At 36.8% G+C, this 15,395-nt stretch overlaps 1 protein-coding gene across 1 annotated transcript; it reads left to right on the forward strand.

Annotated features, from left to right (window-relative positions):
• Positions 1-1,568: 1,568 nt before the first annotated feature.
• On the forward strand, positions 1,569-14,980 carry LOC130743549 (G-type lectin S-receptor-like serine/threonine-protein kinase At4g27290). Its single transcript, XM_057595796.1, has 14 exons — positions 1,569-2,301; positions 2,568-2,699; positions 2,780-2,937; positions 3,035-3,245; positions 3,458-3,698; positions 3,801-3,951; positions 4,034-4,317; positions 11,463-12,775; positions 13,155-13,271; positions 13,357-13,508; positions 13,595-13,805; positions 13,900-14,137; positions 14,242-14,392; positions 14,484-14,980. The coding sequence occupies exons 1-14, from the start codon at positions 1,794-1,796 to the stop codon at positions 14,796-14,798; spliced, it is 4,182 nt and encodes a 1,393-aa protein (XP_057451779.1). The 5' UTR covers positions 1,569-1,793; the 3' UTR covers positions 14,799-14,980.
• Positions 14,981-15,395: the final 415 nt, after the last annotated feature.

Raw genomic sequence — 15,395 nt, forward strand, 5'->3', positions numbered from 1 at the left:
TCGCTTGTGCTCAACAATAGGATAGGTGCAAGTGTCTGTTTCAGCACGCCATGTTGGGGACTTAAATTTTCTGTGCGTGTTTGACAATACTTTGTAATCGCGACGTTCTTAGAGACACACGTTGCTCTCATGCTTCGAGCTTGGTGTCTTGTTGACTCGTGGACTAGGCGAGCCCCTAAAGGGACTACGCCCAGAGGGACACCAAGGGGCGGGTGCCTGGTCAGTAAGTTGGGCCTCGGCTAACGATGCCCAATAGGCCCATCAAGGGCAGTTACGCGGGAAGCCCACCTCCCACCCTATAAATAGAGGACGGTTAACAATTATAGTGAACTTTGACTCATTTTTCATCAATATCCAAGTTATTCAGCTATCTTTTGTGCAATCTCTCTACTACTCTAGGGGTTACCCCTTCCTTGAGTGTTCAAACCAAGAACAATTTCTCACCTACCCACTCACACAACTATCCTAAACTCAAAATTATTTGAAGCCAACAATATACAGTGACCCCTAATGTGCACCATGTTTAGAGTCGGTCGCAATTTTGCAACACTTGCTTTAACCTGCTATAACAGGTTAACACATTTTTTAAGAAAAATTTCACATATAACAAAATTTTAATGATATTTTTTTTCTTTAAAAAAATGTGTTAACCTGCAATAATCAATAAAATAAGTAGTGTAAAATTATATCACTTTAAAAGTGGTACATGTTAGAGGCAATCACATGATACAGACATTTTTCTGAATTTTTTATGGTTACCTGGCATAATCTTTTTCTTTGAAATAGTCAACCATCACTATCACAGTTACCCACTATCACATTCCACTGCCTTTAACAATAACCACACATGATTGTGGTCATAAGAAATTTTAAAAATTTGCATTGATTTTGAACGGTACCCAGGTTAGAACCCTAGTCCACACGATTGTCTGAAATTTATGACACTCTGCTATCTAAAGAAGAAAAGAAAATAATAATAAAGCCACAATGGAAAATTGTCTGTGAACTCAATAATTAGCGTTGACCTGGACCATAACACTTCGCTATCTTACAAGTCCAGTCAACAACTACTTGGATGTGTCCAACCTCATGAGCAGAAATATAAAATAATAATAATAATGATGATAAATATAATATTTCATGTTATGTTTTATTTTTAAACAGTTAAAAACTGAATATATTAAAACAAGCACCAATAGTGCTGACTCAAAGTAAAAAGACCCAAAATGCACACAAGCTATGCATCTGGATCAATCAGAGAACATTAAAATTAAGAGGAATGCAATGTAACGATGAAGAGAACGAAAAAAACTGCCAAGACAAATATTTCAGTACCTTAATTAGAGCTCATGAACAACACATTAACAAATAGTATGTTAAGTAATTTGCTGAATTACTGTTTAGGGGAGTATAATTGATATAAGTGGATCGACTTATATCAATTATTATTGAAGTGATTAGCTAGGGATTAAACAAATAGTGGTGACTCTTTGATAATTCTAACAGTCTTATCATCATATAAGTACATTTATATGAGATGCAAACATTCAGCCACTATATTTTTTTCTACGCTATTCAGTAGATATTTGTTTGTAATGGTATCTATTTTCAACACTAGAATACCACCAACAAGAACATACACCCCACCCTACTGTAACCCTTTGTTTACCACCACCAATGCAGAACAACTATTAGGAGTACCACGTACACCTATTACAAGTGTTGGAGAAACTTGTCCAACTTTCCATGTTTCATAGCTTGGTCCCCAGAGAGTCGAAAACTGACACCACGAGATGGATCAAAACTTGTTCCAACTTTCCATGTTTACTCTTACAATAATCAGTTTTCAATTTCTCTTTGCAGTAGTGGCAAAGGATCAAAACATTTCTGGTATATCAGATGATAACTACTGTAGCAATAATAGAGTCTGCGGAGCCAATTCGAACTGTGATGTTACAAAAGGAACAGCTTGTGTTTGTTTAGATGGATTCAAACTCAAATCAATAAGTGGATGGGATCCCGCGGACTATACACAAGGTTGTGTACGTGATAAAGCATTGAATTGTTCAACAGATCATGTGTTCACCAAATATAGTGTGTACCAAGAGCCTAGTGGCACATTTTATTTGTTAAACCAAAGTTTGACAGAGGAGGATTGCAGAGAGAGATGCTTGAGTAACTGTTCTTGTGTGGCTTTTAGTTTTGGAAGTGGTTGCAAATTATGGAATGGTGATCTATTTGATGTTAGGGGGGTCAAAGAAGGGAAGGATCTGTATATTCGGATGCAAGCTTCAGTGCAAGGTATGACTAATAAACAATTTGTTTCATTTTATTTTCTTCAATTGAAATATTCCCTGATTATTTCTTCTTGCCAAGTTTGTTATTGGTGATTTACTATGTGCTTAAATTCAACTTTTAATTAGACAAATTGGGGCGGCAAGGATTGAACTCTAAACCACTTAGGCGTAGAAGCTCTGATACCTGCTTAAGCTCTGTCGAGTAAGAGTCGCATGAATGGATTTATATTATTTCTCTAACGCCTTATTGCTCTGTTGTGTGAAAATCAGACCCTGAAGAGGAAACTCATGGGCATAATGAGCGAATCATAGTGGGAGTAATAATCGGGAGTACTATTGCTATAATTTCTGGGATAATCTTTTGTTGCTGTTACTTGCACAGGAGAAGGTCAAGGTTAAGAGGTAAATAGATTGCTCATGCTAATGCCCCCTATTTCTTAATGAATTTTTAATAACATCATCTTTTTAATGAATGGTATTAGGCAACATAAGGACAAGTGAGATGGTTGGTCATATTGATGAAGAAGCAAAAGGGGATCTGGAGCTTCCATTATTTGACCTATCAAGAATAGCTATGGCCACTGATAACTTTTCTGTCAATAACAAGCTTGGAGAAGGTGGATTTGGACCTGTATACAAGGTAAACTTCTAATTTCTATTTTAGGATTTTTGAAGTTACAACATGGTGTTCTTGTGAAATTAAGACATTTTACTTCCTCTATGCTGTTGTTATTCAGGGTACATTACATGATGGGCGACAAATTGCAGTGAAGAGGCTATCAAGGAGTTCAGGGCAGGGGCTGAACGAATTCAAAAATGAAGTAATACTAATAGCCAAGCTTCGGCACCGTAATCTTGTAAAACTTATTGGATGCTGCATCCAAGGGGAAGAGAAGTTGCTGATATATGAATACATGCCTAACAGAAGCCTTGATTATTTTATTTTTGGTCAGGATTTATCCATTAAACTAACCTACCAATGTAGGCTCTTTAGTTATCATAGTTATAGTGCATGTTTGGATATACGGTTTCAGAAAGAAAATTGATTCTCCTAGTAGCTTTTGTGAGAGCAGAATCATATGTGAATCCAAGCATGCTGATAATCCTTTTAGGACAATATTCTATTTGTGATGACATAATCACTATGTTTGTGACCACAGATAAAATTCGAGGGAAACTCTTGGATTGGCCTAAACGCTTTAACATCATATGTGGTATCGCTAGGGGCCTACTATACCTTCATCAAGATTCTAGGCTAAGGATTATACACAGAGATCTAAAAGCAAGTAATGTTTTGCTCGACAATGAGATGGTACCAAAGATCTCAGACTTTGGTTTGGCTAAAAGTTTTGTTGGAGGAGATCAGAGTAGAGGAAATACAAATAGAATTATGGGAACTTTGTAAGAAAATTTCTCCTTTAACATTCCTTTATCAAAGGAGAATAGACTGTTTGTGCTAATTTGCTAATCAATGTGTTGAGTTGGTGTTGTTTACCTCTACAGTGGATACATGGCCCCGGAATATGCTGTTAACGGACAATTTTCAGTGAAATCTGATGTCTTTAGCTTCGGGATTTTGGTGCTTGAGATAGTAGCTGGGGAAAAAAATAGAAGGCTCTATCAGCCAAATGACGATGTTTACTTATATGGACATGTAAGTGTGATGAAATTAGTTTCTTTCTTTAATATGCCAAATTTCAGATTAAGTCAATAAAGATGTTTGATATGTGTAATAGGCATGGAGCTTATGGGAACAAGGAAGGCCCTTAGAACTGGTTGATGAATGCCTGAAGAACTCTTGGTCATTGTCTGAAGTGCAGCGCTGCATCCATATTGGCTTACTCTGTGCACAACAGCATCCTCAGGACAGGCCAAGCATGTCATCTGTGGTTCTGATGTTGGGTAGTGAAATTGACTTGCCTCAACCCAAATTTCCTAGTGTTTTCGTAGGAGAACCTTATGATGGCCTAAGTTCCTCCGATAGTAAAAATAAATTGAGCATTACAGATGTTGAACCTAGGTAAGAAACATCATGGTTACAACTTACAAGCCTTATGTAGCATAATTTTTGCTGCACATGTTTTGGCATGACCTAGTGTGTCTGAACTCTATAGTGATATTTATACAGGTTACTCCAATTTTGAGGTTACTTTTAGTCATCTTTTCTGGTTAATTAATTATTAGTGTTGGTATCAAAATTTAGATTTATTTGGTTGAAGTTGAAGTTCAATGAGAAAAGATCTGACCAAATATCGAAAAACATTTGTAAATTGGCCATAAAGGAAGTTGGGACTTGGGAATTCGATCGACATGCAAGATTGAATATGGTCTTCATCAAATCGACTGAGTATAAACTTCTATTTTTTCCGACCAAATTGTTGCAAGGACATCAATATCGATATAAATAAATTTTCCATCAATTCTTACCAACTAAGGCCGTGTTGAAGGCTTAAAGTATCAGAAATCAAGACCTTCATCATACGTATGCCACTAAAGTTTGCTCCACTTTACCTAATGGAGGCCCTCATAGGGAAGCATCGACGCCCCAAAAGAATCTATAGCAACCATGCCCTCGATATCTACACAAAGCTTATCAAGAAGAATAAAATAAAACATAACATAAGAGGAGATACATGATCTGGTTTTCCAAAATAGTTATTTTTAGCATACAGATACTCTCGGGGACTTTTGGCTCTCGTGAAGCAAACGGTTCCAGCTTCGAGAAATTCTTGCATGGACACAAACCCAATACATCATTCTTAAGCACAACCAATTAAATCACTCCAACACATTAAAAAGACGACCCGTCAAAATACACTCTCTCTTCTCCTCCTCGGGACAACCGGTGCGCTCTACTCTTTCCCACCCTACATTATTTTCTTCTTTCAGATCTAGAATATAGAAACAGGTCCTTGAGAAATGTTGAAGAAGAAACATAAATCGAGTTTTACAATAATAGATTATTAGCATGCTTGAGCAAATAGTTTTTGCTAAATAGATTAGTTGAATAGTTAAGGTTCAAATTATGGCATATGGTGGTTGTTCTGGGAGTGTTCCCTCATTGCCCATCTCGTTGTGGTTTGTGCGGAGCAATTGTTCTACCGCAACATGCCCTTGGCCTCGTTTGCAAGCAATCGCTGGAGGAGAAAGAGAAAGTGGGGGCTGTAATTTTTTGAGTTTCATTTGATTGGTATTCGATTTTCAGTTTCACATAGAAATGAAGCAAATAAATTTTGGGGAAGGGAAAGATATTTGTTATTTGAAAGATGAGAGTCGAGTGGTTATTCCGACGAGAGAGTGTGTGTTTTTACCGGTTGTCTTTTCTATTTATTTATTTTAATGTGTTGTAGTGATTTAATTGGTTGTGCTTGCTTAAGAATGATGTGTTGGGTGTGTGTCTATGCAAGAATTTCTCTCCAGCTTGAGCCATATATATATCATAAATGCCCAAAAAAGAAAACCGACAATACATATTACAGCTCTAGTCAATATTGGCTGCGTCGTAGCATTTCCGCAAAGATGCACAAAGGTCAAATTGAAATGACTTTTTCAGAGGAAACATAAATGTGGAACTTCTGAATCTGAAGTGTGTATATATATATTTATGGAAAAAAAACAAAAGAACATTAAATGAATTTTATATAAATAAGTGTCAATGTTATTAGGATTATTTATATATTTTCTATTGTGAAATATTATTAGACCATGAGTAATGGTTGTTGAAAAATTGTGTTGAGGATTGTTGAGATATTTTAGTGGTTGTTGAAGAATGTTGAGGGTGATGTGGAGGAGAGAGGGAGGGGAGAAATGTTAAGGAAGCTCAACAAAGTTGAAAGAGCTGTCAGACGCCACGTGGCACGTTCCTAATGGCCACCGACAGGCGCGTGGCCTTCACGCGCAGACAAGACGCGTGACGCGCTTGCTGCAGGAGAGAGAAGCTGACGGATTAAATGGGGCTGCCACGTGTCTGCGCGTGATTGGGTCGTCAGATTTCTTTTACCCTTATCTTTTAAACTCAATTATTTCATCAAAAAAAAATATTTTCTGGAAAAAAAATTTAAACCAAAATTCATGATTTTTTTTTTCTCTATAAATAGAGACTTGGTTTGTTTGATTTGGACACACAAAAAAAACCAAGTTTTTCTCCATCTTATTATCTTTCTCACCATCTTATTATCTTTCTATTAGCCTTTGTTTTGAAATGGATCCCAACAATCACCATTACAACACCCAGAATTCTTTTAACTACCCATATAACTACCAAAATCCCAACAATTATCAAGATCCAAATCATTTTCCCAACCAACATCATCAAAATCCCAACAATTATCAAGATCCAAATCAATTTTCCTACCCACGTCCTCAAAATCCTAACAAATATCAAGATCCAAATCAATTTTCCTACCCACGTCCTCCAAATTCCAACCAGTCATCCTTTCATCCCTCTTATAGATCTATGAGATATCCATCTCAAACACCCCCGTCTAGTGGTTATATGCCAATGGTGAATGAAAATTTTCCAAGTGTTGATGCACCTGAATTTCCCGAATTTTCAACACAAATGACTCTTGGTGGCATGATAGCTGATAATCAATTCACTCCAAATCAAGAGGATACAACTCCTAAGAGTAAGAGAACCCAGTCACCAGCATGGAACACTGCACAAAATTTGGTGCTAATTAGTGGGTGGATTAACTGTGGAACAAGCAGTGTTGTGGGGAAAAACCAGAAAGGAGAAACATTTTGGAGAGATATTGTTGAGTATTGTAATGAGCATTGCTCATTCGATCCTCTGCGTGATGGAATTGCATGCCAAAAGGGAACCACAATGGTTATTCTTGAAGCAGTTGCATCTCATGATCTATGGATCTGACATGCCTTTTTTGGATGTCCGGGAACGTTGAACGACATAAACGTTCTAGATCGGTCACCAGTGTTTGATGACGTGGAACAGGGAAAGGCTCCAACTGTGAATTTCTTTGTGAATCAACGTCCCTATAATATGGCATACTATCTAGCTGATGGTATCTACCCTTCTTATCCAACTTTCGTCAAATCGATTAGACTTTCTCAAAGTGAACCCGATAAGTTGTTTGCACAAGTTCAGGAGGGATGTCGGAAGGACATCGAACGTGCATTTGGAGTGCATCAAGCTCGTTTTAAAATCATCCGTGAACCAGCTCGTTTGTGGGACATAGCTGATTTGAGTATCATTATGAGGCCATGCATCATATTACATAATATGATTGTTGAGGATGAACGAGATTCATATGCTCAACGTTGGACCGATTTTGAGCAATCTGGGGAAGGTGGATATAGTACACCGCAACCATACTCAACCGAGGTGTTACCCGCTTTTTGCAAATCATGTGCGTGCTAGATTCGAGTTGCGTGATTTGAATGTTCATCACGAACTGCAAGCAGATCTAGTGAAGCACATATGGACAAAGTTTGCAAATATTTCGTGATTGAAGATGATTTGTATCGTACTAATTACGTTATTTGTGTGTTGTGTGCTTAGTTTGTTGTCTTGCATTTTAAGTTAAGAAAATAAAATAAATTATTGTGTGCTTAGTTTGTTGTCTTCCATTTTTAAGTTAAGGAAATAAAATAAATTATTGTTTATATTTAAAAAAAAATATATTAAATTGTTAAGTGTTTATTGTTTAATTTAATTTAAAACAATAATTGTAATTTTATGTCAATAATAAAAACAAAAATATAAAATTAAATAAAAATATGAAATAAAAAAGTGGTGGGTAGGGTGAGTGGTGGGGTGGGGTGTTGAGAGAAAACCATTGGAGTGAGTAATTGTTGAGAGAGTGTTGAATTGGAGAGAGAAGATGATGTGGAGTGTTGGGAAGAGAAAAAGTGGTATTGAGAGGGGGTAAACTAAATAAACCATTGTAAATGGTCTTACGATGATGTTGAACAACAATAAGCCACAAACAAGGTGTTTGTCGAATTTCAAAAAAAGAAGGTGTTTGTCTAGACCCTATAAAGTTGAGAGTCCATATTCAAATTAAAGATATTTGTTAAGAAAATTTCTAGACTGAAAAAAAAATTGCAATAAGCTAATAACACAATGATCTAATCCTTGGAAAACTGTCTAGAAGGACTCTCGGTAATGCTCTAGTCAGTTGGACAAGGATATGTATATGGGCCCAGTTTGGAAGAGCTTATTTGAGCTTATCTGACAGCATAAGCTCTTATGCCAGTGTTTGGGACAGCTTATGCAAACAGCTTATGGTCTGCCATAAACTATTTTCAGCTTATTTTCATAAGCTACTCAGGATAGCTTATGAAAAACAGCTTATGCTTATACACAGTTTATTTTTAATTTATTTCAATAAATTTTTAAAAATAGCTTATGAATAAGCGCTTATGTCATAAGCGCTTATGACCATAAGTGCTTAATTAAGCTGTTTATCCAAACGGGGCCATGATATGGTTTTCCAAAATTGTTAATTTTCAAAGCGATGTTGCCACAAGCAGTCATGACCTGTGATGTTGGCTATTGATTAAGATTGAAGTGTGTAGCCAAAAAAAGATTGAAGACTATGTCACCCTTTACTAATTATTTGAAAATGATTTATATTATCATTCTTTTCAATATTTTGCAGGGAACTTTCAGGCGATAAACGAGCAGGTTTGAGACCTTGTTTCGAAAATCTGAAAGACACAAAACGATTACAATTAATGTAAGAAAAATTATTTAAAAAAAAATGGATTGTAAGCGAGTCAATTTCAGGGTATTTCGCCTCGAGATATTTTTGGGGCTTGTGAGGCAAGCTTGTGGGAAGGAATAATGTTACTTTCACACCTCTAAGAGAGGTGAAAAGAGGTGGAAGGAAGAGAGAGATAGAAAGAAAAGAAAACGTAAGAGAGAAAAAATGTGAGATGTGATTGATAATAAGAATAGAGAGATAGAAATAAAAGTGTTAGGAAATGAATTAGATAAAAAATAAGGTGTGAACATATCATTATTGTGTGGGAAGTGTGGCTCCACACATGTAGGGGTGTTCACGGTACAAAACTAAACCATATCCACTTTAAAACCACTTATATGGTTTGGTTTATTATCCAAATCAGTTTTTAAAATATGGATACGGTTAAAAACCAGTTTTAAAATTTGGATATAGTTAAAAACTGGTTTTAAACCGGATACTTTTCAAAACTAGTTTACAACTAGATTTGGTTCAAGAACTAATTTTAAAAGTAGATTTAAATCAAAAGTTAGATATAAAATTGGATTGGGTTCGACAATATAATCGACCCTAAACCATAAAATTGATCGTAAACCCAAAAATTGACAACAAAGCTTAAATTCGTTATGAAACACCAAAATCAACATGTAACCTACAAAATTGACCCTAAACTCTAAAATGGTCCAAAATCTTAAAATCGGTAAAAAAAAATCTAAAATCGACCTAAAACTCTACAAAGTAGCCCAAAACCCTAAAATCAGACCAAAATAATAAAATAAATAAAAAACCTAAAAACGACCTTAAACACTAAACCCGACATGAAAACGCTAAAAGAGGCTGAAACCTTAAAATCATCCAAAAAAATTAAAATCGACAAAAAAAACTTCCTAAAATCGACCAGAAACACAAAAATTAGCCCCAAAAACCTTTGCAACTGCACAAACCCTAAAAACCGGCCCGAACCCTAAATCGACAATAAGTTGTATAATCGGCCAAAAATCAGCCCTACATTCTAAAATCTTCTAAAATCTGAAAAACATACCAAAACACAAAAATTGGTCCAAAACCCTAGAATCAGGTCGAAAAGTATAAAATTGGCATGAACCCCTAAAATCGGCCCAAAATTTGAAAAACATACCAAAACACAAAAAATTCCTTTTATATTGATTCCTTCGGATTTGACAAATTTTGAATGTTAATTTTAGGGTTTTGGATTGATTTTAGAAATTCTTGTCGGTTTTTAAGGTTTTGGGCCGAATTTTTGAGTTTTAGGTTGATTTTAGGGTTTCTTGCAGATTTGTAGAGTTTTGGGTCGAATGTTTGGGTTTCTTGCCGATTTTAGGGTGTTGGGCCGAACTTTTGAGTTTTAGGTCAATTTTAGGGTTTCCTTATGATTTTCAGGGTTTCTGATCGATTTAAGGATTTTGGGCCGATTTTTGAGGTTTCGGGTCAATTTTTAGGTTCCGAGTTGGTTTTAGGAGTTCTTGCTGATTTTTTGGATTTGAGGTCAATTTTAGGGGTTCTGGCTGATTTTACGGTTTCAAACCATTTTTAGGGGTTCAGGTCTATTTTAGGGTTTCTTGACGATTTTTAGGGTTCGTGTCGATTTTAGTGTTTTGGGCCGAATTTTTTAGTTTCAGGTCGATTTTAGGGAATAATTGAAAATAATGACTTAGATAAATTGCATGAACGAGTTATGCAAATTATAATGGTTTACTAATATCAGTCACTGAGTTAGCAGGAATTCTGAGGTTATAGCTAAAGAGAAGCTTGTGTGAGGACTTTGAAGAGATGTCGCTCGAGAAGATTATCCAAAGTTGGTATAACCTAAGGATATGAGAAAGTAGACTTTGTGTGGTCTAGTTAGAAGAGGGTGTAAGGGGGAGATGTTTGTTAATATGTATATATTGTATTTGCCATGCATCATGTGTTCGTGGATACTTGAGGCGACACTTCAAAGATGAGGTGACCTGAGGAATATCCAGTGCGACTCAACACTAGACCGTCGAGTTTGAAATCATGTGTTTCCGGCTACTGGAGTGGGGAGGTCAAGAGAGGGTGCGTCATCCCGACTAAAAGCTAATCCACAAATGGAGAGGTACTTCACACACTTAAGAGAATTAGGATTATTAGTTATGATGATATCTATTATTATGGGATATATTTGTTACATTTACAGCCTTGTGAACGCGTACAAGAATGCAAGATATCTCTGGGGTGCACACTTTATCAACCACAATCTTCAATCTCTCCCAGACTTGCTAAGTTTACTTGAGTAGAAACTTTTTGGCATTTAACGAAGTCAACCTCAGCCAGAAAAATTATTAAGATAAACAAAAAAGAATGAGTAAATGAAAAACTAACCTTCTTTCTCTGACAAGAATTTGTTCAATTGAATTGAGTCACACATGCTTATAAGTGTAGCTTCCTTGCTAAGAGGTTTGCATATACTGTGAAACATGAAAGGAAAGAGAATCTCTGGTTTCTTTCCACTTAGTGTTTACCTTGTCTTTCAAACCTCCATAATCTTGGCTGCAACAACTGACACCATTCATGAGTTGCAATCTCTGACTGAAAACCAGACCTTGGTCTCCAAGAATGGAAACTTTGAGCTGGGTTTCTTCACCCCTGGTAACTCTAAGAACCGTTATTTGGGCATTTGGTTCATCCCAGACAAAACCGTTGTTTGGGTTGCAAACAGAGAAAAACCCACAAACCACTCTTCTGTTGTCTTGCAGATAAGCAACACCACCCAAAACATTCTTGTTTTTGATCAGAACAAGAGTGTCCTATGGTCTGCAACACCTATAAGAAAGGCTAAGAAGAATCCAATTCTGCAACTCTTAGATTCTGGAAATCTTGTCCTGAGAGAGCAACATGATGATAATGATGATGAGAATCCAGAGAATGAAGCTCAAATTCTATGGCAGAGCTTTGACTACCCTTGTGACACACTGTTACCAGGAATGAAACTTGGGAAGGACTTAAGAACCGGTTTTGATCGACGCCTGGTGGCGTGGAAGAACGAAAACGACCCTTCACCTGGGAACTTCTCATGGGGCATGCATGTGACCAATTACCCTGAACCAATGATGTGGATTGGTTCAAGAAAAAGCTTCAACAGCGGTCCGTGGAATGGAGTTCAGTACAGCGGCAAACCAACATCAAGACCGCACCCGGTTTTCGAGTACATTTACTTCTCCAATGAGGAAGAGGTGTACTTCATGTTTAGGCTCTTGAATAGCTCTATCAAAACAGCAAGGATGATGCTGAATCAAACCATCTATGCTCGCGAGAGTTCGGTGTGGGTGGAGGAGGAGCATAGATGGAAGGTGTATGGTTCACTACCAAGGGATTTTTGTGACAAGTATGGTGCTTGTGGTCCTAATGGGAATTGTGATCCTAACAAATTACCTTCTCCTTGTGAATGTTTAAGAGGGTTTAAGCCTAAATCTCTTTTGAGATGGAAGGGAATGGAGTATGCTGAAGGGTGTGTGCGTGATAGACCACTGAGCTGCAAGAATGATGGGTTTTCCAAATATGTTCACATGAAATTGCCTGATACTGAATTTAGTTGGTTGGATCAGAACATGACCCTTTCTGAATGCAGAGCCAAATGCCTGACGAATTGTTCTTGCACGGCGTATACAAACTCGGATATTAGAGGAGAAGGAAGTGGGTGTGCCATGTGGTTTGGTGATCTTAATGACTTGAGGCTTCAACCAGATGCAGGGCAGGATCTGTATGTTCGAGTGCCTGCTTCTGAATTGGGTATGCTATTTGTTTACTTGTTCTTTGCTAGTTTTTCCTGTTTTTGTTTTTAATCACACATATCTTCTATTGAGGCAATCTTGTTCGAGTCGAGTATGATCATTATATTATGGGCAGCATAACTCTTCTTACTAAGTATTAAACACAAAACTGCATTCACCTGACTCGAACTCGAGACCTCTTATCAACATGTTTGTTGGTGGTAGTTCTTGAATAAACATTTGGCTTTTTTTTGTTTAAAATGTTTGATTCCCTCTTTCTTTGGAAAGATGGAATGTGAAGACAATTTTTTATGAACCATATCACATGGTCTCCCATTACTTTATCTCCTTCAAGTTTAGCTAAATGTTTTGTTTTATGTGAAAATTAAACATTGAAGATACAGACAATGGACGCAAGGTCAAGGTAGGAATTGCAGTTGGAAGCACCATGGCAGTAATATGTGGCCTGCTTTTGGCTTTCTTTATCAGATGCAGGAGAAGGGCCAACCTGAAAAGTAAGACTACTTTTTCATCTTGATTTAATAATTAGTATCTTCTTTTGGATTATGTTATAATCACTAACATGTTTAAAAAAATCAGAGAAACTTGCGGTAAGGGACCTTTTCAAAGAAGAACAGGAAGATGAGGATATGGAGCTTCCATTTTTTGACATGTCAAGTATAGCTAGAGCCACTGACAACTTCTCAATCAGCAACAAGCTCGGAGAAGGTGGTTTTGGACCCGTATACAAGGTAATATATGTTATAATCACTAGCGTGAAAAACAAATGAATCTCTTGTGTGATTTAGCATATCTGCAATTGCTATATAAATGGCAGGGAAGGTTGGAAAATGGACAAGAAATTGCAGTCAAGAGACTTTCTAGAGGCTCTGGACAAGGGGTCAAGGAATTCAAAAACGAAATCAAATTGATAGCCAAACTTCAACACCGCAATCTCGTAAGACTTCAAGGATTTTCCATTCAGGATGAAGAGAAGTTGCTAATATATGAATACTTGCCAAACAAAAGCTTGGATTGCTTTATATTTGGTATGGAATCTAGATTTAAAAAAATATTTAAACTAGCTCCTCTTAAGTCAATTTTGTTTGAATTGAATATTAACTTGCAAGAACAATTGACTAGATCAAACAAAGAGAATGCTGTTGGATTGGCCTAAGCGTTTTCACATAATTTGTGGGGTAGCAAGGGGCCTTCTCTATCTTCATCAAGACTCCACACTCAGAATCATTCATAGAGATCTCAAAGCAAGTAACGTTTTACTTGATAGTGAGATGAACCCAAAGATCTCAGACTTTGGCCTAGCCAGAATTTTGGAACTAGATCAGAGTGCAGCGAACACTCATCGCGTGGCTGGAACTTAGTATGGAGATATATCCTTGACATTCCTTAATTTTGATGATATATATAGTCTCTAAACTCTGTTACAAAAAGTGTTAATTTCTTGTATTAATATTTGTTGTGTAGTGGATACATGGCACCGGAATATGCAATTGATGGGAACTTCTCAGTGAAATCTGATGTCTTTAGCTTTGGCATTTTGCTGCTAGAGATTGTATCAGGAAAGAAAAATATAGGGAATGGGAAGCAAGAAGAAAATAAAAACCTTATTGCATATGTAAGTGAAAATTATCAACTGTTATTTCTAATCATTCATATTTATGTGACTGTACTGTAAATGACACATAGTTTGATGTGTTTTATTTTAGGCATGGGATTTGTGGATAGATGGGAGGCCCTTAGAATTGATTGGTGAATACGGTGTAGACTCTTGCAACCTCTCTGAAGTGCTGCGTTGCATCCATATTAGTTTTTTGTGTCTGCAGCAGCATCCACAAGAAAGACCAAACATGTCTTCTGTTATGATGATGTTGGGTAGTGAAATTGGCCTGCCTCAACCCAAACAACCAGTTCTCTTTGTTGGTGGAGAATGTGCACATCATCAGGGATATTCTTCTTCATATAAGAATGAGACCATGCCTTCTGTCAATGAAATGAGCATTACACTTTTAGATGCTCGTTAGGAAAAATCACTGAAATCATTAATCTTGCTGCATTTATATCATGAGTAGCAAAATCTATTCAGCATGGCATTGGCCTATATATATGTGGCTTTGAACTGTGTAAACCAATAAACCAATCTTACTTCATTATCTTACTTGAATAAAATAAAATTGACATCATGAATAAAGTATGCACTTTATTATATCTCACTTCAAAGAAGGATAACAGGGAGATTATCATCTAGAATTTTGCATTGAATGCATAGTGATACTAGTCATATGGGTACATGTCAGACAACTTTTCCATTATAAAAGAACTTAGAATTTAGGAGCTATCAAAAGTTGAAAACACTTATGTGTATTGAAAACACTGATATGGGAGCTTTCACTTAAGGGGCGGTTGACCCAAAGTTTGGCTCAAGACTTGTCGACACAAGCTAGTCGAGAATTGGTTTAGGAAAAGCTAGGAAAGTACAAGTTAAGTTGATGGCAGAATTCGACGAATGTGGTATGGAAAGCAGTTACTAGAAAAGCGGGCAATTGGCACGTGCGTGTACCCATGTTGTAACGCTGCAACAGAAACGGTTAAGAGCGTGTGCCTTCACCCACGATGGCCAC

Source organism: Lotus japonicus, chromosome 3, assembly GCF_012489685.1.
Source record: "Lotus japonicus ecotype B-129 chromosome 3, LjGifu_v1.2".
Lineage (NCBI taxonomy): Eukaryota > Viridiplantae > Streptophyta > Magnoliopsida > Fabales > Fabaceae > Lotus > Lotus japonicus.